General features: G+C 46.7%; 1 protein-coding gene across 1 annotated transcript in view; it reads left to right on the top strand.

Moving 5' to 3' along the window:
- The window catches only part of LOC139404558 (exocyst complex component 4-like), a 129253-nt gene that overhangs the window by 76561 nt on the left and 28376 nt on the right, over positions 1–24316 (top strand). Inside the window, exons 4-6 of the mRNA XM_071147258.1 lie at positions 9583–9719; positions 12811–12966; positions 18457–18635. Coding sequence (XP_071003359.1) covers positions 9583–9719; positions 12811–12966; positions 18457–18635 — 472 coding nt within the window. The remainder of the gene's footprint in view (positions 1–9582; positions 9720–12810; positions 12967–18456; positions 18636–24316) is intronic.

Here is a 24316-nt window from a genome sequence, read left to right as displayed (position 1 = left end):
TAGGGTTGGAGACACAACTCAGTGTGTGTGTGTGTGTGTGTGTGTTGGGGAGCCATCTGTTAAAAGGTGAGTGTGATATAAGCACACACAGCATCCAAGGCGATGGTGGTGATGATGATAAGGGTTTTAACCCACCCTGGCAAAGCGCATTCTGCTCTTTCATGTTGTGACCCCCCCCCCTGTGGATACAGTCAAATACATAAGATTGTCATCTTACTGCATGTGGCATGTCTAGCTGGGCACTGTTGAATAGCGGACACCGGGTTACTGACATTTCCCCAGATTTCCCACTCCCTTTTCCCGGGATAAACAACAGTGAGAAACCGGTAAATGATAATAAATATTATGTTGCTAAATAGAACTGTTAAATGATATGCTGTGTCTCTGTCTTCTCTATGGACCACAGCCTACTCTGCTATCTGCATGATGAATCATCAACGCTCCGAGTGGGGGGACACCTCGCATCTCCTTATGGAACGCAGTTTACAATGCATGTTTCATCTCATCCTGGTCACTCCTTTTCTTGTGAACGGTGGGACTACATTTGCTGCAGCTCAGCTTATGCTACATTAATATCAGGATTGCATGCGTATCTAATTTACACATTTCCATCTAGCTTTTGGGGGTCACCTTATTTTTTCATTGTAAAGATGCAAAATTGCAGCTGCAGAGTTTCACAACAGCCTATCACTCGAATATCATTGCTGCAGAGTTTTACAACAGCCTATCACTCGAATATCATTGCTGCAGAGTTTTACAACAGCCTATCACTCGAATATCATTGCTGCAGAGTTTTACAACAGCCTATCACTCGAATATCATTGCTGCAGAGTTTTACAACAGCCTATCACTCAAATATCATTGCTGCAGAGTTTTACAACAGCCTATCACTCGAATATCATTGCTTTAAATCAGTGCGCACGCGAGCACTCTGTCGTTCTCTCTCTCCATCAATTCTATTAAAATTGCATCCAAAATAGATAGGCCTAATCATCTTCAAGATCTACAGTACCAGTCAAACGTTTGGACACCTACTCATTCTAGGGTTTTTCTTTATTTGACTATTTTCTACATTGTAGAATAATAGTGAAGGCATCAACACTATGAAATAACACATATGGAATGTGTGTTGGGTCATTGTCCTGTTGAAAGACAAATGATAGTCCCACTAAGCGCAAACCAAATGGGATGGCGTTTTGCTGCAGAATGCAGGGCTGGCCATTGCTGGTTATTTTTAAATGTTTTTAATTGAGGCTTTATTTAACTAGGCAAGTTAGTTAAGAACAGCAAAACACCAGTCTCAACGTCAACAGTGAAGAGGTGACTCTGGGATGCTGGCCTTCTAGGCAGAGTTGCAAATACAAAGTCATATCTCAGACTGTCCAATAATAAGAAAAGATTGATGGGCAGAAGAACACAGACACTGGACAGAGGAACTCTGCCTAGAAGCCCAGCATCCCGGAGTCGCTTCTTCACTGTTGACGTTGAGACTGGTGTTTTGCGGGTACTATTTAATGAAGCAGCGAGTTGAGGACTTGTGAGGAGTCTGTTTCTCAAACTAGACACTCTAATGTACTTGTCCTTTTGCTCAGTTGTGCACCGGGGCCTCCCACTCTTTTTATTCTGGTTAGAGCCCGTTTGCACTCTTTTGTGAAGGGAGTAGTACACAGCGTTCTACCAGATCTTCAGTTTCTTGGCAATTTCTCTCATGGAAGAGCCTTCATTTCTCAGAACAAGAATAGACTGACGAGTTTCAGAAGAAAGTTTTGAGCCTGTAATCGAACCCTCAAATGCTGATGCTCCAGATACTCGACTAGTCTAAAGAAGGACCCGTTTTATTGCTTCTTTAATCAGAACAACAGTTTTCAGCTGTGCTAACATAATTGCAAATGGGTTTTCTAATGATCAATTAGCCTTTTAAAATTATAAACTTGGATTAGCTAATACAACGTGCTATTGGAACACAGGACTGATGGTTGCTGATAATGGGCCTCTGTACTCCTATGTAGATATTCCAAAAGAAATCAGCCGTTTCCAGCTACAGTAGTCATTTACAACATTAACAATGTCGACACTGTATTTCTGATCAATTTGATGTTATTTTTATTTCTTTCAAAAACAAGGATTTTTCCAAGTGACCCCAAACTTTTGAACAGGCTGTAATGTAACAAAATGTGGAAAAAGTCAAGGGGTCTGAATACAGTACAAATGCACTGTATACAGTGGCAAGAAAAAGTATGTGAACCCTTTGGAATTACCTGGATTTCTGCATAAATTGTTCATCAAATTCGATCTGATCTTCATCTAAGTCACAACAATAGACAAACATAGTGTGCTTAAACTAATAACACACAAATTATTGTCATTTAAACATTCAAAATTCATGTCATTTAAACATTCACAAGTATGTGAACCCTAGGCTAAAGTCCTGTCAATGAGATGAGATTGGAGATGTTGGTTAGAGCCGCCTTGCCCTTTAAAAAAGTTTGCTATTCGCAAGAAGTATTGCCTGATGTGAACCATGCCTTGAATAAAATACATCTCAGAAGACCTAAGATTAAGAATTGTTGACTTGCATAAAGCTGGAAAGGTTTACAAAATATCTCTAAAAGCCTTGATGTTCATCAGTCCACAGTAAGACACATTGTCTATAAATGGAGAAAGTTCAGCACTGTTGCTACTCTCCCTTGGAATGGCCCTCCTGTAAAGATGACTGCAAGAGCACAGCGCAGAATGCTCAATGAGGTTAAGAAGAATCCTAGAGTGTCAACTAAAGACTTACAGAATTCTCTGGATCATGCTAACATCTCTGTTGACGAGTCTACGATACGTAAAACACTAAACAAGAATGGTTTTCATGGGAGGACACCACAGAAGAAGCCACTGCTGTCCAAAAAAAACATTGCTGCGCTTCTGAAGTTGTAAAAGTGCACCTGGATGTTCCACAGCGCTACTGGCAAAATATTCTGTGAACAGATGAAAATATAGTTGAGTTGTTTGGAAGGAACACACAACACTATGTGTGGAGAAAAAAGGCACAGCACACCAACATCAAAACCTCATTCCAACTGTAAAGTATGGTGGAGGGAGCATCATGGTTTGGGGCTGCTTTGCTGCCTCAGGGCCTGGACATATTGCTATCATCGAAGGAAAAATGAATTCCCAAGTTTTTCAAGACATTTTGCAGGAGAATGTAAGGCTATTTGTCCACCAGTTGAAGCTCAACAGAGGTTAGGTGATGCAACAGTACTACGACCCAAAACACAGAAGTAAATCAACAACAGAATGGCTTCAACAGAAGCCACTGCACTGTGAATGTTTACACGGCGTGTTCAATAAAGACATGAAAACATAGAATTGGTTGTGTGTTATTAGTTTAAGCAGACTGTGTTTGTCGAGAAATCCAGGTCATTTCAAAGGGTTCGCATACTTTTTCATGCCACGGTATATATCTCAATATATCAATGTGTTCTCCAACCTCTTTCAGGTAATTAATGCAATGCTGTATTAGCCTTCTATTTAGCTAATGAATGATGGGTTATGCGTAAGCTTCTAACTTACTGCCTTTGTCTCTTGGGCAGAATGCCCCTGCACTCCGCTGGCTTCTCTCCTTAGCTCATGCTGTCCTAGAAACTTATTTCATTTAACTGTTGATGGCGAGGGAGGAATGACAGTGGGAATGAAGTGACAATAGGTAGAGGAGGTAGGCTAGTACGCACACAACATTACAGGAAATATTATAAAAGGTAGCCTATATATATTTTTTATTTAACCTTTATTTAACTGGGCAAGTCAAGGAACAGTGGGTTAACTGCCTATTCAGGGCAGAATGACAGATTTGTACCTTGTCAGCTGGGGGATTTGAACTTGCAACTTGCAAATTACTAGTCCAACGCTCTAACCACTAGGCTACCCTGCCGCCCCATCAGCCTACTAATTCTAACATTGAAAATATACCCTATTATATTTTCTTGCCTGTAATTGTCACTTTGTAGGCCGTGTGTCCTGCACCAGCATAGCATGTTCTCTCCCAGCTTCATGGTTTGAACAATGTCTGTAAAGCTAGTCCATGTAATACAGTATCATTCAATACAATACAGTAATAGACTGCAGTCCAGACTTTTGTGTTTTTCTGTCAGGCATAATGTGTGGTAGCCTATATATCAGGCTCTGTATTGGATAATGGCACAATCGTTGGGCGATGGATCATAAAATGTCTTTAATGTATGGCTCATCAGACTCCGGTAGCATAAGGCTTGAACTTTGTTACCGATCAAACCTCTAATCAAATCCATACATGTATATGTTTTATATGCTTTTAAATGTCACTTCCGGTTTTGGTGGGAAATAACGGTGTTACCCTGGAGAAAAGTGATTTGTTCTTGGGTTGGAACATTTTGTAAAATACCAGGGAAATATTCAACCCTACTTGTGCACATGCTGTCGGCTTGACCCATACATTATCCAAACCCTTTCATTAGTTCATTGTGCTGATGATACTGTATGTGAATAAGAACACAATACATGCTGCTCTTTTTCCAGTCATAGAGAGCGGAGGTTGTAAATAAGCATCTCTCTGTGAGGAACTATGACATTCCGCTCTCAATTTGTGCATCATTCCATTAGAGGAGAAGTAGTTGGTTGGATGCATTCACTGATGTTAACACTAACAGCGGGTGCTGATTGGCTGTGATCTGCACTTTAACTCACCAGAGAGGCCTTTGATTTGACGTGATCGGAGGTGACAGCTTGTGATAGGTGTTTTCCACTCTTCTATGAAGAGGCCTCGAGAAGAAGCTTTTTTTTTGTGACATTTCATTGTCATGTGACTGTTTACATCTTAAATGGCGCCCTATTCCTATTATATTGCACTACATTTGACCAGGGCTCATAGCGTTCTGGTCAAAAGTAGTGCACTATGTAGGGGTTAGGGTGCCATTTGGACACAAACACTGAATCGTTCCTATGAAGTGAACACCAATCCTCAAACAGGAGGGAGGGAGAGAGATAAAGTTTATATTTCCATTTAGATTGAAGCAGGGCCTAACATGTCTAATGCCATCCAGCCAAGGTTTGTTTGCAGAACTACTGTATGTGTTATTTACAATTTACTGCGTGAACACACGCACACCAGCACGCATACATGCACACTGGAACAAACACACACAGAAAGATCAACTATTTTACTACCTTACACACACACTGGAACAAACACACATAGAAAGATAATCAACTCTTTTACAACCTTGCACACACACACACACATATGCATGCGCACAACCCCCCCCCCCCCCACACACACACACACACACACACACTGGAACAAACACTTTTACAAAGAGAATCTACCCTTTCATAACCAAACACACAGCCCTCCCTCACTGGGGTAAAGGGGAGTCACACATGAGTAGGACAGCGTCTGGCAGATCATTCATCAACGTCAGCATGGCCTCACGCCTCTGAGACTCCCTCTGCACACGCCGGACGGCCCACATGCTTCTGCTACTTCAGTGTGTGTGTGTGTGTGTGTGTATAAGCATGTTATTTGTGTTTGTAGTACCCTGCCCTGCAGACTTGAATGTGGGGTGACACGAGTCACAGCCAACACAAGTCACAGCCAACACAGGAGTCAGCGGTTTTGGGTCAGTGATGAGAGTGACGTGGCGGAACGCACGGGGTTAAATGCTCTGGCCCTCTCGATCCATGGGGGACGCCCCTCGATTAATGGGGAAACCCCTGACCCGTTTCAGGGGCACGACTGAGCCCCTTTACAGCCCTCTCCAGACCCCTCTCCAGGACCTTGAATGTGTGGATCTGTTCGTAACAGAGACAGGACAGCAGTACAGGGGTAGAAGATTTGGGATAGTTTCCAAGTCAATTCAGTCTGTACATTTAATACCATTTCATTTGATCAATTCTACAGTTTCAGCAATATGGCAAGGCCTAGTAGTGGACCATTCAATAGAGAGCATCCACTGGGCACAGACGGCAGTTCAACGTCTAGTTTTGATTTACATTTGGTTGAGTTGTCAACTAACGTGAATGCAATGTGAAATCAACCAAAAATATCACCATCTCATTGGATTTATGTTAAAAGTTGGGACTTTTTGCTCATCCAATCTGTTTTCCGCGTTGATTCAACGTCATCAATTATATTTTTTGGGTTGAGATTACATTGAAACAACGTTGATTCTACCAGTTTTTGACCAGTGTGCATCATGGCAGCTTTAAGTTCCTTTCGCTATTTCACTCAGGACCCCCTGATGCACTCAAGGTCCAAAAATGCTCAATATGTCCTCTATCATCACAATCAGTGAGAGGAATGAGAGAAACTGTTCCTTAGATCAGTCTCTTTATAGGAAGATGACTAGTGTACTATTATCACACTAGAGCTTCAAAGTCATCAAGAACACATCCCGCCACTTACACCGGATACCTCCCCTGCTCTTGCCTGTATTCAGGAGTGTTTACAACTCTAATAACTGCTATTATCACCTGCTCAGGCATTTCTATGGCGATACCACTGCATTAACGGCGGCAGCCAATGACACGACAGTCTGAGTGCTCACTGTGCACTCTTTTCATCATTAGCTCTCAGAGATGGGGCCTTTCACACTCTGATGGAATTTATGCTGTTAAATTGCTGAATTTCTAGACCCATTTTGTGTATCGCCGGCCTCAATTAAATTTGCTTTCAGCTAGACTCCGACACAAAATAGAACAAAAGGAAGTACAAAGTGCAAGTCAGCCATGTTTCACTGTGTGTGTGTGTGTGTGCTTTGGTTTTAATGCATTTTATAGAGGAATACTAGAGAGAGTGTGACTGTGAGTCTGTTGCTTAAAGCTAGAGTGTTTGTGGAAAGAGAGTGAGTTGTCAATAAAGTTGTCTCATGGGAAAAGTTTCACCAGCCCCCAGAATGCATTTCGTCTCCTCCTTATGTAACCGTTAAATAAGATGGAGAGGTCCCACTGTTGTCAAGACCTTTGTGAATTCTCTCTCTCTTTCCCTGTCTCTCTTGCCCTTCGTCCCTCTCGCTCTCTCTCTCGCTCTCTCTCTCTCCTTCTCTCGCCCTTTGTCCCTCTCTCTCTCTCTCTCTCCTTCTCTCGCCCTTCGTCCCTCTCGCGCTCTCTCTCTCTCTCTCTCTCTCCTTCTCTCAATCTGCGGCCCTTGATGACTGTTTAATGATTTCTGCTGCAAAGACGAATGGCTATGTTAAATGAGCAGAATTAGACAAGGCAAGCAGAGCCAGTGGAGTAATGGATCTGGGATCCATTGTTTACCATTCCTGACCTGCTGATATCCAGCCTCACTAACTCATAGTAGGAGAGAGAAAGAATAGTGGACGTAGTGTTTAAACACCAAGGAAAGAGAGAAAAAGAAAGAAAGAAAGAAAGAGAGAGGTCAAAAGGGGAAGATTATATCATTCTTTTACGTTTTTTAGCAACTGAAGGTGATTTGAAAGTGAAAGCTAACAGTTGTATGGCTGATTCATTGGAGTTGGCTTTAGTTCTTACCCAATACCAGGATGGCCATCATCTCCTTGGCTCTCACAGCGACTCCTTCCATCGTCTCTGTGATGACAAATAGAGAAAGTCCTCTTCCTGGCTCCATCGCACACTCACTGGGGGTTCTGGACTGTGTGTGTACGTACTGTGTGTGTACTGTGTGTGAACTATGTGTGTGTTCGACTGTGCACGTGCCTGTACGTCTGCTTGTGTCTAGAAGTTCCAGCCCTCCCCTGCTGAGTGAATGGGTCCCTGCTCTCCTCCGACAGGCTGGCAGGGGGCCGTGGGCAATGGGACTGGGGCGTCCCCTGGCGGAGTTTCATGACAGGGACCAGCCTTGTGGAGCTCTGGGTATGGGCAGCGCTACAGATCATTACCCCCCAGCAGGGAGAGGGACCAGGGGGCCAGCCAGTAGTCCCTTTAATCAGTAACTGCCCTGTTCAGGCCCCTGCTGTTCCCTGCTGACTACACGCTGCCACAGCTGGACATATTCAACAGTGTAAGAGTTGGTACAGCCAGCTGCCACTGCTAACCAATACTGCTGCTGCTACTTACACGCTTTAAAACACTGTGCTACTTCTAAACTAGCGGTTAGCACTGCTGTGGCTAATGCTAGTGAGTTTCAATGGATCACTCCACTGTGTGCGCTAGTATCGGTCTTTATTTGAATCAAACACACTTTGTCTTGGTCTGACCCGTAGAAACAACTCACACGCTAAGAAATACATTTGTATTGATAAAATAGCAGATGAAATGAATGGACATTATAGAAAATAGTGAGGGAGGAAAAATAAGTAAATAGTTCAAATAAGAGGAAAGAAGATAGTTGTTCCTCTCTGCGAGGTCCATACAGAAATGGTTTGTCGAGATCGGTGTGGAAGAACTTGACTGGCTTGCACAGAGCCCTGACCTCAACCCCATTGACCACCTGTGGGATGAATTAGAACGCCGACTGCGAGCCAGGCTCCGCAGCAATGTTCCACCATCTTGTGGAAAGCCTTCCCAGAAGAGTGGAGCCTGTTATGGCAGCAAAATGGGGGACCAACTCTATATTAATGCCCATGATTTTGGAATGAGATGTTCGACCAGCAGGTGTCCAAATATTTCTGGTCATGTAGTGTAGGTCTGTGGCAGTGGTGTCAAGTTAGGTGTGTGTGTATGTGTGTATTGAAGCTTCCGTCCTGCTATTTGTTACGCTACACTGGCTAACCTGTCATGACTGTAGGTTTGTCTGAGCTCACTGGGGATCTTGTCATGCGTATAGGCATAGGTACACACCTACACACACACTCACCTGATCTCTCTTTCTCTCTCACACACACACACTCACCTGATCTCTCTCTCTCACACACACACACACACACCTCCTGCCACTCCTCTGACATGGTGGTATATCGTTGACAATGACAAGCTCCCAACAGCATCCAGTCCCTGACAGGAGAATATAGTCATTGTATTAGATTGGTTGCCTGCTGACGGCTTTGCACATCGGACAGGAGAGACTTGACAGTCCCACTCCTCAACACTGGTGTTACACTGCTTCAGGAGACTTCATCTGCTCTCCTTCTAGTGGCTGTAAGGAGATCCTGCGTCCCAAATTGCACCATATTCCCTATATAGTGTACTACTTTTGTCCAGAGCCCTGGGACCTGGTCAAAAGTAGTGCACTATATAGAGAATAGGGTGTCATTTGGGACTCAGTGATATGTTTCGTGGTTAAGGGAGGACAAGGGAGTGGCTGAATTACAAGCATCACTGGGCTCAGAGCTGAGGCGACAGTGACAGTTTTGTGGTTGAAATGAAAAACGTTATGTGGGATGAGGTTAGGACTCTTTCACTTTGTCATTCCACAATATGTTTCATATTTATTATTTATTTGATATATCATTTGAACTGCCTTCTTTTTTATAATGAGAACAAAGAACAAAACATAGTTTCACTAGTGTCTAAGTATTAACAGCTGAAACATATTCTCTACCTCTCTCCATGTAAGGAGCTTGACTATTTCTGCCTGGAATGAAACATTTAATGTATCATTCTGAATGTGTTAAGCCTGTATTTGTGTGTCCTCTCCAGAGCACAGTAGTCGTGGAGAAGTCCATCCAGGACCTGATGACTCTGATGCAGGACCTGAGTGCCTACTCCAACCAGTTCCTGGAGATGGTCTGTGACAAGCTGAAGGAGTACAAGGAGGTCTGCAACACCTCGTACAGGTAAGAGTTAGACTGACTCAGGACCAGCTGAACGAGTACAAGGAGGTCTGCAACACCTCGTACAGGTAAGAGTTAGACTGACTCAGGACCAGCTGAAGGAGTACAAGGAGGTCTGCAACACCTCGTACAGGTAAGAGTTAGACTGACTCAGGACCAGCTGAAGGAGTACAAGGAGGTCTGCAACACCTCGTACAGGTAAGAGTTAGACTGACTCAGGACCAGCTGAACGAGTACAAGGAGGTCTGCAACACCTCGTACAGGTAAGAGTTAGACTGACTCAGGACCAGCTGAAGGAGTACAAGGAGGTCTGCAACACCTCGTACAGGTAAGAGTTAGACTGACTCAGGACCAGCTGAACGAGAACAAGGAGGTCTGCAACACCTCGTACAGGTAAGAGTTAGACTGACTCAGGACCAGCTGAAGGAGTACAAGGAGGTCTGCAACACCTCGTACAGGTAAGAGTTAGACTGACTCAGGACCAGCTGAAGGAGTACAAGGAGGTCTGCAACACCTCGTACAGGTAAGAGTTAGACTGACTCAGGACCAGCTGAAGGAGAACAAGGAGGTCTGCAACACCTCGTACAGGTAAGAGTTAGACTGACTCAGGACCAGCTGAAGGAGTACAAGGAGGTCTGCAACACCTCGTACAGGTAAGAGTTAGACTGACTCAGGACCAGCTGAACGAGAACAAGGAGGTCTGCAACACCTCGTACAGGTAAGAGTTAGACTGACTCAGGACCAGCTGAAGGAGAACAAGGAGGTCTGCAACACCTCGTACAGGTAAGAGTTAGACTGACTCAGGACCAGCTGAACGAGAACAAGGAGGTCTGCAACACCTCGTACAGGTAAGAGTTAGACTGACTCAGGACCAGCTGAAGGAGAACAAGGAGGTCTGCAACACCTCGTACAGGTAAGAGTTAGACTGACTCAGGACCAGCTGAACGAGAACAAGGAGGTCTGCAACACCTCGTACAGGTAAGAGTTAGACTGACTCAAGACCAGCTGAAGGAGTACAAGGAGGTCTGCAACACCTCGTACAGGTAAGAGTTAGACTGACTCAGGACCAGCTGAACGAGAACAAGGAGGTCTGCAACACCTCGTACAGGTAAGAGTTAGACTGACTCAAGACCAGCTGAAGGAGTACAAGGAGGTCTGCAACACCTCGTACAGGTAAGAGTTAGACTGACTCAGGACCAGCTGAACGAGAACAAGGAGGTCTGCAACACCTCGTACAGGTAAGAGTTAGACTGACTCAGGACCAGCTGAAGGAGAACAAGGAGGTCTGCAACACCTCGTACAGGTAAGAGTTAGACTGACTCAGGACCAGCTGAACGAGAACAAGGAGGTCTGCAACACCTCGTACAGGTAAGAGTTAGACTGACTCAGGACCAGCTGAAGGAGAACAAGGAGGTCTGCAACACCTCGTACAGGTAAGAGTTAGACTGACTCAGGACCAGCTGAACGAGAACAAGGAGGTCTGCAACACCTCGTACAGGTAAGAGTTAGACTGACTCAAGACCAGCTGAAGGAGTACAAGGAGGTCTGCAACACCTCGTACAGGTAAGAGTTAGACTGACTCAGGACCAGCTGAACGAGAACAAGGAGGTCTGCAACACCTCGTACAGGTAAGAGTTAGACTGACTCAAGACCAGCTGAAGGAGTACAAGGAGGTCTGCAACACCTCGTACAGGTAAGAGTTAGACTGACTCAGGACCAGCTGAAGGAGAACAAGGAGGTCTGCAACACCTCGTACAGGTAAGAGTTAGACTGACTCAAGACCAGCTGAAGGAGTACAAGGAGGTCTGCAACACCTCGTACAGGTAAGAGTTAGACTGACTCAAGACCAGCTGAAGGAGTACAAGGAGGTCTGCAACACCTCGTACAGGTAAGAGTTAGACTGACTCAGGACCAGCTGAACGAGAACAAGGAGGTCTGCAACACCTCGTACAGGTAAGAGTTAGACTGACTCAAGACCAGCTGAAGGAGTACAAGGAGGTCTTGTACTGAGGAAAGTGGTTCCTCTCTTCCTTGCTAGAAGGTATAGAAACACAAATGTCATTTCCCTCAATTTGTTCTGCTTGAGGGTATATGGTGCTTCAGCAGTGCTCTCTCTCTCTGACACACGCTCACACCTCTGCTGTGCTTGTCTTCATCTGGCTGAACCCCAGAGAGATTTAGGCTGACCTCTGTACAGATGGAGACCCAGCACTCTGCCTCCCCTCCTCTACCCCTCCATCCTCTACCCCTCCATCCTCTACCCTTCCATCCTCTACCCCTCCATCCTTTACCCCTCCACCCCTCTACCTTTCCTCTACCCCTCCATTCTCTACCCCTCCATTCTCTACCCCTCCATCCTCTACCCCTCCATCCTCTACCCCTCCATCCTCTACCCCTCCATCCTCTACCCCTCCATCCTCTACCCCTCCATTCTCTACCCCTCCATCCTCTACCCCTCCACACCTCTACCTTTCCTCTACCCCTCCATCCTCTACCCCTCCACCCTCTACCTTTCCTCTAGCCCTCCATCCTCTACCTTTCCTCTACCCCTCCATCCTCTACCCCTCCACCCTTCTACCTCTCCTCTACCCCTCCATCCTCTACCTCTCCTCTACCCCTCTACCTTTCCTCTACCCCTCTGTCCTCTACCCCTCTGTCCTCTACCCCTCTGTCCTCTACCCCTCCATCCTCTACCCCTCCATCCTCTACCCCTCCATCCTCTACCTCTCCTCTACCCCATCATCCTCTACCCCTCCACCCTCTACCTCTCCTCTACCCCTCCATCCTCTACCTCTCCTCTACCCCTCCATCCTCTACCTCTCATCTACCCCTCCATCCTCTACCTCTCCATCCTCTACCTCTCCTCTACCCCTCTACCTCTCCTCTCACCTGACCAGGTGTTACTCCCTCTATGGGTGTGTAAACACTGTGCCTCAGCTGCCTGCTGTGTGTCTATGGGTGGTTCTGTGGACTCAAGCACTGATCCAGCTAAGCAGTTATCCTCATGCAGGCAATCTGTCCTCATCCACCCTCATGCTATGCTGTCTGTCTGTACTGTACAGTTGAGGATCTCTCTCTGTCCTGTGTGTCCCAGGGGCATAGTCCAGTGTGAGGAGAAGCTGACCATCAGTGCGTCGTGGTCTAAGGACGAGGACATCAGCCGACTGCTCCAGTCTCTCCCCAACTGGGCTAACATGGCCCAGCCCAGACAGCTCCGACAGAAGAGAGAGGATGAGGAGGACTTTACCAGGTCACACAGAACAGTATCCTCACCACCCTCACACAAACACACAGAACAGTATCCTCACCACCCAAACACAAACACACAGAACAGTATCCTCACCACCCCTCCACCCTAACACAAACACACAGAACAGTATCCTCACCACCACTCCACCCTAACACAAACACACAGAACAGTATCCTCACCACCCAAACACAAACACACAGAACAGTATCCTCACCACCCAAACACAAACACACATAACAGTATCCTCACCACCCCTCCACCCTAACACAAACACACAGAACAGTATCCTCACCACCCCTCCACCCTAACACAAACACACAGAACAGTATCCTCACCACCCAAACACAAACACACAGAACAGTATCCTCACCATCCTCACACAAACACACAGAACAGTATCCTCACCACCCCTCCACCCCTCCACCCTAACACAAACACACAGAACAGTATCCTCACCACCCAAACACAAACACACAGAACAGTATCCTCACCACCCTCACACACACACAGAACAGTATCCTCACCACCCTATCACACACACACAGAACAGTATCCTCACCACCCCTCCACCCTAACACAAACACACAGAACAGTATCCTCACCACCCTCACACACACACAGAACAGTATCCTCACCACCCCTCCACCCTAACACAAACACACAGAACAGTATCCTCACCACCCCTCCACCCTAACACAAACACACAGAACAGTATCCTCACCACCGCTCCACCCTAACACAAACACACAGAACAGTATCCTCACCACCCCTCCACCCTAACACAAACACACAGAACAGTATCCTCACCCCCCTCACACACACACAGAACAGTATCCTCACCACCCCTCCACCCTAACACAAACACACAGAACAGTATCCTCACCACCCTAACACAAACACACAGAACAGTATCCTCACCACCCCTCCACCCTAACACAAACACACAGAACAGTATCCTCACCACCCTAACACAAACACACAGAACAGTATCCTCACCACCCCTCCACCCTAACACAAACACACAGAACAGTATCCTCACCACCCCTCCACCCAAACACAAACACACAGAACAGTATCCTCACCACCCTAACACAAACACACAGAACAGTATCCTCACCACCCCTCCACCCTAACACAAACACACAGAACAGTATCCTCACCACCCTAACACAAACACACAGAACAGTATCCTCACCACCCCTCCACCCTAACACAAACACACAGAACAGTATCCTCACCACCCTCACACACACACAGAACAGTATCCTCACCACCCCTCCACCCTAACACAAACACACAGAACAGTATCCTCACCACCCAAACACAAACACACAGAACAGTATCCTCACCACCCCTCCACCCTAACACAAACACACAGAACAGTATCCTCACCACCCCTCCACCCTAACACAGACACACAGAACAGTATCCTCACCACCCCTCCACCCTAACACAAACACACAGAACAGTATCCTCACCACCCCTCCACCCTAACACAGACACACAGAACAGTATCCTCACCACCCTAACACAAACACACAGAACAGTATCCTCACCACCCTAACACACAGAACAGTATCCTCACCACCCCTCCACCCTAACACAGACACACAGAACAGTATCCTCACCACCCCTCCACCCTAACACAAACACACAGAACAGTATCCTCACCACCCCTCCACCCTAACACAGACACACAGAACAGTATCCTCACCACCCTAACACAAACACACAGAACAGTATCCTCACCACCCAAACACAAACACACAGAACAGTATCCTCACCACCCTCACACACACACAGAATAGTATCCTCACCACCCTCACACACACACAGAATAGTATCCTCACCACCCTAACACAAACACACAGAACAGTATCCTCACCACCCCTCCACCCTAACACAGACACACAGAACAGTATCCTCACCACCCCTCCACCCTCACACACACACAGAATAGTATCCTCACCACCCTAACACAAACACACAGAACAGTATCCTCACCACCCCTCCACCCTAACACAAACACACAGAACAGTATCGTCACCACCCCTCCACCCTAACACAAACACACAGAACAGTATCCTCACCACCCCTCCACCCTAACACAAACACACAGAACAGTATCCTCACCACCCAAACACAAACACACAGAACAGTATCCTCACCACCCCTCCACCCTAACACAAACACACAGAACAGTATCCTCACCACCCCTCCACCCTAACACAAACACACAGAACAGTATCCTCACCACCCCTCCACCCTAACACAAACACACAGAACAGTATCCTCACCACCCCTCCACCCTAACACAAACACACAGAACAGTATCCTCACCACCCAAACACAAACACACAGAACAGTATCCTCACCACCCCTCCACCCTAACACAAACACACAGAACAGTATCCTCACCACCCAAACACAAACACACAGAATAGTATCCTCACCACCCTAACACAGACACACAGAACAGTATCCTCACCACCCCTCCACCCTAACACAAACACACAGAACAGTATCCTCACCACCCCTCCACCCTAACACAGACACACAGAACAGTATCCTCACCACCCCTCCACCCTCACACACACACAGAACAGTATCCTCACCACCCTAACACAGACACACAGAACAGTATCCTCACCACCCCTCCACCCTAACACAAACACACAGAACAGTATCCTCACTCCCTCCATCCCTTCATCAACATGCTGTGGTTGAACAAGTCAGACATGTACAGGAAGTAGTGAATTTTCCATAAGGATGTCATGTTATTTACCTGAAGAGGGGTGGGATCCAAATCATTTGGGAGGAGAAGGTGGGTCATTCTTATTGACAGAGCTTTCAACGTGTGCTCTCTTCAGGAAGGATGCTCATTGGCCTGGAATTGTAAATATATTAATGAATGGGTGATGGATTTAAATGCAAAGATAATATTTTAGGCTTTTTTAATTTGAGTCACAACCACAGACATTTTCAACATTCTTTGGAGGGATTAGAGGCTGGCAACCCAGCACTCCTTTTGATCACGCTCCAATAATAAGGGCCCTGCTTGGAACAAGTCATTCAGTTCTTCCTGATCTCTTTCATTCTCTGTTTTCTCTCTCTCTCGCTCTCTGTCATTCTCTGTTTGCTCTCTCTCTCGCTCTCTGTCATTCTCTGTTTTCTCTCTCTCTCGCTCTCTTTCATTCTCTGTTTTCTCTCTCTCTCGCTCTCTTTCATTCTCTGTTTTCTCTCTGTCTCTCGCTCTCTGTCTCTCGCTCTCTGTCTCTCGCTCTCTGTCTCTCTCTCTCTGTCTCTCTGTCTCTCTCTCTCTCTCTCTCTCTCTCTCTCTGTCTCTCGCTCTCTGTCTCTCGCTCTCTGTCTCTCGCTCTCTGTCTCTCTGTCTCTCTCTGTCTCTCTCTCTCTCTGTGTCTCTGTCTCTTTCCAGTTTTGATATTGAAGTGAATTCACCAAGGCTGCTGGTCAGTAGTCACACAAAAGAATGAGGATATTCTTTGCTGTCTTCTCCTCAAGGCTGTGTTCTTGTCATGTGTTTGCTAGCATGTGTGAAGTCTGAAACGTCACATTGCCTTAAAATATATCTCTTTCACACACACACACACACACACACACACACACACACACACACACACACACACACACACACGCGCATGCACACTCAGTTGAGTCTTTTTCTCTCTCTCTCTCCTCTTTCTACCCACCCAGCCTTTACTATGACGTCTCTCTCCCCTTCCCTCTCTATCTGCTCCAGTTACTAGCTAGTCATTGGGCCTGTGGTGACTGAACTAAGTTAGTCAGTCAGTCCTAAATCACAGTGAAGGTCATTACTGGAAGCCCAAGGCCTCATTGAGATGCATGCTGGAGTTGATGTGACTGGTCTGTCTGTCCGTCCAGGGTCCAGCTCCACACGGTGCCAGCCATCCTCTGTGCAGGGTACCGTGGGATTGTTATTATAGTCCCCTCCCCTCTAATCCTCCTCACCCCACAATAAATGTCCTTCTCCTTTTCACTATCCTCCTGCCTTCCACTACTGTCCTCTCCTTCATTCTAGGGAATCCTTATCTGGAGCTGTTGACAGGTTTTAAGCCGTTACTCTTAATTCACGACCCATATCCAGAAGAGAAACCCATCTCTCTCTACCCTGGTCCCTGAGCTTCCCATCTCCTATATCCAGAAGATAAACCCTCTCTCTCTACCCTGGTCCCAGAGCTTCCCATCTCCTATATCCAGAAGAGAAACCCTTCTCTCTCTACCCTGGTCCCAGAGCTTCCCATCTCCTATATCCAGAAGAGAAACCCTTCTCTCTCTACCCTGGTCCCAGAGCTTCCCATCTCCTATATCCAGAAGAGAACCCCTTCTCTCTCTACCCTGGTCCCAGAGCTTCCCATCTCCTATATCCAGAAGAGAAACCCTTCTCTCTCTACCCTGGTCCCAGAGCTTCCCATCTCCTATATCCAGAAGAGAACCCCTTCTCTCTCTACCCTGGTCCCAGAGCTTCCCATCTCCTATATCCAGAAGAGAAACCCTTCTCTCTCTACCCTGGTCCCAGAGCTTCCCATCTCCTATATCCAGAAGAGAAACCCTTCTCTCTCTACCCTGGTCCCAGAGCTTCCCATCTCCTATATCCAGAAGATAACCCCTTCTCTCTCTACCCTGGTCCCAGAGCTTCCCATCTCCTATATCCAGAAGAGAAACCCTTCTCTCTCTACCCTGGTCCCAGAGCTTCCCATCTCCTATATCCAGAAGATAAACCCTTATCTCTCGACCCTGGTCCCAGAGCTTCCCATCTCCTATATCCAGAAGAGAAACCCTTCTCTCTCTACCCTGGTCCCAGAGCTTCCCATCTCCTATATCCAGAAGAGAAACCCTCTCTCTCTACCCTGGTCCCAGAGCTTCCCATCTCCTATATCCAGAAGAGAAACCCATCTCTCTCTACCCTGGTCCCAGAGCTTCCCATCTCCTGTTGTCATTATGAAGCCAAACAATGACCAACAGATTTGGAAAGACGGTACAAACAGATCTGGGACCAGGTTAACCCTTGTTTGAAGATCAGGCAGTTAGTTCAAACAGATCTGGGACCAGGCTAACCCTTGTTTGAAGATCAGACAGTTAGTTCAAACAGATTTGGGACCAGGCTAACCCTTGTTTGAAGATCAGGCAGTTAGTTCAAACAGATCTGGGACCAGGCTAACCCTTGTTGGAATATCAGGCTGTTAGTTCTAACTACTCTCATGACCATTTTAGAACTTGTCTAGAACATGTCACATTGACTGATTTTGTCTAATACAACTTTTTTTGTTTCCTCTCTCCTCTTCCATTTCCTCTCTCCTCCTCCATTTCCTCTCTCCTCCTCCATTTCCACTCTCCTCCATTCCCTTTCTCGTCCTCCATCTCCTCTCTCCTCCTCCATTTCCTCTCTCCTCCTCCATCTCCTCTCTCCTCCTCCATTTCCTCTCTCCTCCTCCATTCCCACCGATCCAGGGCGGCGTTTGCCAAGGAGTCAGAGGTGCTGACGGGTAACCTGGGTGACAAGCTGATCCCGCAGAACGAGATCCTGCGTGACGTGAGCGACCTGAAGGCCCTGGCCAACCTGCAGGAGAGCATGGAGTGGCTGGCCTCCAGACTCAAAGGCTTCTTCATCAACCTGCCCCACGCTGCCAGTGAGTATACACGCACACGCGCAGAGGCAGGCATACATACATACACACCTTATGGCTTCCATTCATGCAGGGTTGGTGGGGTGTGTGTGTGTGTGTGTGGACTGAAGGGCTGCTTGTTCAACACCTGTCCCACACAGCCAATGAATGAACAGTATACAACACAAGGAGGTTCCATAATGCTAACATGGACTGTGTAATCTTTTGTTCTAGATACTGCCACTAGTATACACATCCAATCCCTATGCTATGTATATATACACACACTGTAGTCTGACACCTTAACAGTCATGATTAGTAGCAGTAGTTATTTATTCTCTGTCACACACACACACACACACACACACACACACACACACACACACACACACACACACACACACACACACACACACAGCAGTAGTTTTCCTCTCTGTCATTAAGAGTTTGTCTGAGTGAATTACCACCGTCTAATTAGAGCCAGGTAGGAGGGCCTCCAGAAACAAACACCACTTTATACACACTCTAATTAGCCCTGGAAGTGTGTGGTTTGTTTCAGAACTGTCAGAGACCTTTTACTCACTGTCTTTACAGAGACCTCATTTATCAGTGAAAATGTGTGTGTGTGTTCCATTGTCATCAGCAGGCTGAGGATGTTTCTGATCTTGTAGTCCAACTCTTATGGTGGTGTGCCCATACAGATAGAATATCATTCTAATTGTGCCATCCTTCAATATGTAATCACAACCTTGATGGTGATGCTCAGACCACACCCAGAAGGGCTCAGAACACACACACACACACACACACACACACACACACACACACACACACACACACACACACACACACACACACGTAGAAAGGACACAGCCCATCTTAAGCTCAGTGTTGTGATCACCTGTTCCAGAGCATGAAAGTCACTGAGTTCTTCCTCTGTTGCATCCCATGTCACCTCCCTCATTTTACACCTATAAAAGTTCCTATTTCCTCTGTGAACTTCCCCTTTCTGAACGACTTCAATGAGGGATTTTCTTTCTATTGTTTTTTTGGGGGGGTGGAAGAGGAGACAGTCGGAGCGCTGTTCCTTCCTCCTCGGCAGCTCAGATAAGAATTCAATAAGAGAACGGGCGGCGAACGTGGCATAATTATCATTAATTCTGCCGAGTGGCATTAATGGAGTGTGTTTTATCGTGGCGGGACAGCCACAGTATTGTTCATTATTTAGTGTTTGCCTTGGTTGATGGGGCTCGGCGCAACACGGCGGAGGGGAGAAAACACCTCCCTTCTTATCTCTCCGTTTCCCCCTTCTTCCCTAAATTGGATTTCATATTACAGAGGTAGTCAGGTATGGACAAGTCATTTTCTTTCTCTTGTCTTCCTCGACTCGTACACGTTTTCTTCTCTCTCTCCGCGGCGTGATGGCCCCGCTAGATGAAGGAGTCTTTCAGTCGGGCCGGCTGTCCTCTGGAGTGTGGCGAGGTCCTGTAGCACCCATGTTCCTCCACGGTAGGGGAACGAATGAACGACCTTGAGACAGACAGGACCAGAGTCATAGAGTTTAGTCATTGAGGTTTCTACCAAAAGCATTAGGATGCATAAAGTGTTTCCGTGAAACCACATCACCTGATTGATTTAATGTATTGGATAATTAACCATCAACATTACATATATTAAACACCAAGCTTATTTCCGTTGTTGTCCTCCGCATTCTCTGATGGTGCTGTTTCAGGCAGGAAGTGTGGGACTGCAGTGTCATTGTCCTTCCTGTGTGTTTCAGTTGGAGCGTTGTTTAAGAGAGGAGGGCAGAGCACTATGGAGTGATATTAGTGCCAACAGATGTATTCTGAATGAAATCATATTAAGACCCAGTAACAGGGGACCGGCGTAAGTGGAGTCAATGTGTGATCTGTGAACCTTCATATACAGCTGGTACAGTACGCTGATGCTCTGCTATACTGGCTACATTATAGCCGACTGTTAATCTATAAGCCAAGTTATTTACAGAACCCACAACGGCCCCCCCAAAGGAATGGCGCTACGGTCTAAGGCACTGCATCTCAGTGCTAGAGGCGTCACTACAGACCCCGGTTCGATTCCTTCGATTCCAGGCTGTATCACAACCGACCGTGATTGGGAGTCAGATAGGGTGGCGCACAATTGGCCCAGTGTTGTCTGGGTTTGGCCGGGGTAGGCCATCATTGTAAATAACAATTTGTTCTTAACTGACTTGCCTAGTTAAATAAAGGTCAAATAAATAATGTAAAAGGACAATGCTAGGATAATGCCCAGCCTCATATGCAGGAGGTAGATCGACCCAGAGAAATCAGTCTAAGATGGACATTTCCTATAATCACCTCCCAATGTGTGTGGATGGGCTGCATCTGTAAATCAAACATGCACGCACGGACTGACGGACGGACGGGGACGGACGGACAAGGCAGGGAGAAGATTAGCATGATAAATACACACTGTCTCTGTCAAGACGCTGCTGAATCTTAATTTAATCTTAATTTGATTAAACAATCATGTGTGCATGGTGTGTGTGGGGTATGTGTGTTTGATATGACAGAGAGACAGCGGTCATCCAGTGTGTGTGTGTACTCCAATGGTGATTGGCCGTGAGGGTGGCAGGGGCGAGGGTCTTATCGCCCATCTGGGCGCCGCTCTGGACGCCTAATCCTCTCAGACAATATTTACCTGAGGTGACACACATATAACACACACCACACACAATGCACACACACACACAACACACACCCACTGAGGGCACCTGCCAATGTGATGGCCGCTTTCTGCTAGGAACAGCTGTGTGTGTATGTTTCTAAAAACTGGATCTGTGGGCATGTCTGTCTAGCTATCTGTCTGTCTGTCTGTCCAGCTATCTGTCTGTCTGTCTAGCTATCTGTCTGCCTGTCTGTCTAGCTATCTGTCTGTCTGTCTGTCCAGCTATCTGTCTGTCTGTCTAGCTATCTGTCTGCCTGTCTGTCTAGCTATCTGTCTGTCTAGCTATCTGTCTGTCTAGCTATCTGTCTGTCTGTCTAGCTATCTGTCTGTCTGTCTAGCTATCTGTCTGTCTGTCTGTCTAGCTATCTGTCTGTCTGTCTGTCTAGCTATATGTCTGTCTGTCTAGCTATCTGTCTGTCTGTCTAGCTATCTGTCTGTCTGTCTGTCTAGCTATCTGCCTGTCTGTCTGTCTGTCTAGCTATCTGTCTGTCTGTCTGTCTAGCTATCTGTCTGTCTGTCTGTCTAGCTATCTGTCTGTCTGTCTAGCTATCTGTCTGTCTAGCTATCTGTCTGTCTGTCTGTCTAGCTATCTGTCTAGCTATCTGTCTAGCTATCTGTCTAGCTGTCTGTCTAGCTATCTGTCTGTCTGTCTAGCTATCTGTCTAGCTGTCTGTCTGTCTGTCTAGCTATCTGTCTGTCTAGCTATCTGTCTGTCTGTCTGTCTAGCTATCTGTCTGTCTGTCTGTCTGTCTAGCTATCTGTCTGTCTGTCTGTCTGTCTAGCTATCTGTCTGTCTAGCTATCTGTCTGTCTAGCTATCTGTCTGTCTAGCTATCTGTCTGTCTAGCTATCTGTCTGTCTAGCTATCTGTCTGTCTAGCTATCTGTCTGTCTGTCTGTCGAGCTATCGAAGGGAGTACCCTACTCCCTACATCAGGGGTAGATAGTACCCTACTCCCTACATCAGGGGTAGATAGTACCCTACTCCCTACATCAGGGGTAGATAGTACCCTACTCCCTACATCAGAGGTAGATAGTACCCTAGTACCCTACTCCCTACATCAGGGGTAGATAGTACCCTACTCCCTACATCAGGGGTAGATAGTACCCTACTCCCTACATCAGAGGTAGATAGTACCCTAGTACCCTACTCCCTACATCAGGGGTAGATAGTACCCTACTCCCTACATCAGGGGTAGATAGTACCCTACTCCCTACATCAGGGGTAGATAGTACCCTACTCCCTACATCAGGGGTAGATAGTACCCTACTCCCTACATCAGAGGTAGATAGTACCCTACTCCCTACATCAGAGGTAGATAGTACCCTACTCCCTACATCAGAGGTAGATAGTACCCTACTCCCTACATCAGGGGTAGATAGTACCCTACTCCCTACATCAGGGGTAGATAGTACCCTACTCCCTACATCAGAGGTAGATAGTACCCTAGTACCCTACTCCCTACATCAGGGGTAGATAGTACCCTACTCCCTACATCAGAGGTAGATAGTACCCTAGTACCCTACTCCCTACATCAGAGGTAGATAGTACCCTACTCCCTACATCAGGGGTAGATAGTACCCTACTCCCTACATCAGAGGTAGATAGTACCCTAGTACCCTACTCCCTACATCAGGGGTAGATAGTACCCTACTCCCTACATCAGAGGTAGATAGTACCCTAGTACCCTACTCCCTACATCAGAGGTAGATAGTACCCTACTCCCTACATCAGAGGTAGATAGTACCCTAGTACCCTACTCCCTACATATGGGGTAGATAGTACCCTACTCCCTACATCAGGGGTAGATAGTACCCTACTCCCTACATCAGGGATAGATAGTACCCTACTCCCTTCATCAGAGGTAGATAGTACCCTAGTACCCTACTCCCTACATCAGAGGTAGATAGTACCCTACTCCCTACATCAGGGGTAGATAGTACCCTAGTACCCTACTCCCTACATCAGAGGTAGATAGTACCCTAGTACCCTACTCCCTACATCAGGGGTAGATAGTACCCTACTCCCTACATCAGGGGTAGATAGCACCCTACTCCCTACATCAGGGGTAGATAGTACCCTACTCCCTACATCAGGGGTAGATAGTACCCTACTCCCTACATCAGGGGTAGATAGTACCCTACTCCCTACATCAGAGGTAGATAGTACCCTACTCCCTACATCAGGGGTCGATAGTACCCTACTCCCTACATCAGGGGTAGATAGTACCCTACTCCCTACATCAGGGGTAGATAGTACCCTACTCCCTACATCAGGGGTAGATAGTACCCTACTCCCTACTTCAGAGGTAGATAGTACCCTACTCCCTACATCAGAGGTAGATAGTACCCTACTCCCTACATCAGGGGTAGATAGTACCCTACTCCCTACATCAGAGGTAGATAGTACCCTACTCCCTACATCAGAGGTAGATAGTACCCTACTCCCTACATCAGAGGTAGATAGTACCCTACTCCCTACATCAGGGGTAGATAGTACCCTACTCCCTACATCAGGGGTAGATAGTACCCTACTCCCTACATCAGAGGTAGATAGTACCCTAGTACCCTACTCCCTACATCAGGGGTAGATAGTACCCTACTCCCTACATCAGAGGTAGATAGTACCCTACTCCCTACATCAGGGGTAGATAGTACCCTACTCCCTACATCAGGGGTAGATAGTACCCTACTCCCTACATCAGGGGTAGATAGTACCCTACTCCCTACATCAGAGGTAGATAGTACCCTAGTACCCTACTCCCTACATCAGAGGTAGATAGTACCCTACTCCCTACATCAGAGGTAGATAGTACCCTACTCCCTACATCAGGGGTAGATAGTACCCTACTCCCTACATCAGAGGTAGATAGTACCCTACTCCCTACATCAGAGGTAGATAGTACCCTACTCCCTACATCAGGGGTAGATAGTACCCTACTCCCTACATCAGGGGTAGATAGTACCCTACTCCCTACAT

Source organism: Oncorhynchus clarkii, unplaced genomic scaffold, assembly GCF_045791955.1.
Source record: "Oncorhynchus clarkii lewisi isolate Uvic-CL-2024 unplaced genomic scaffold, UVic_Ocla_1.0 unplaced_contig_1793_pilon_pilon, whole genome shotgun sequence".
NCBI lineage: Eukaryota > Metazoa > Chordata > Actinopteri > Salmoniformes > Salmonidae > Oncorhynchus > Oncorhynchus clarkii.
This window is presented reverse-complemented; position numbering and strand designations above follow the sequence as displayed.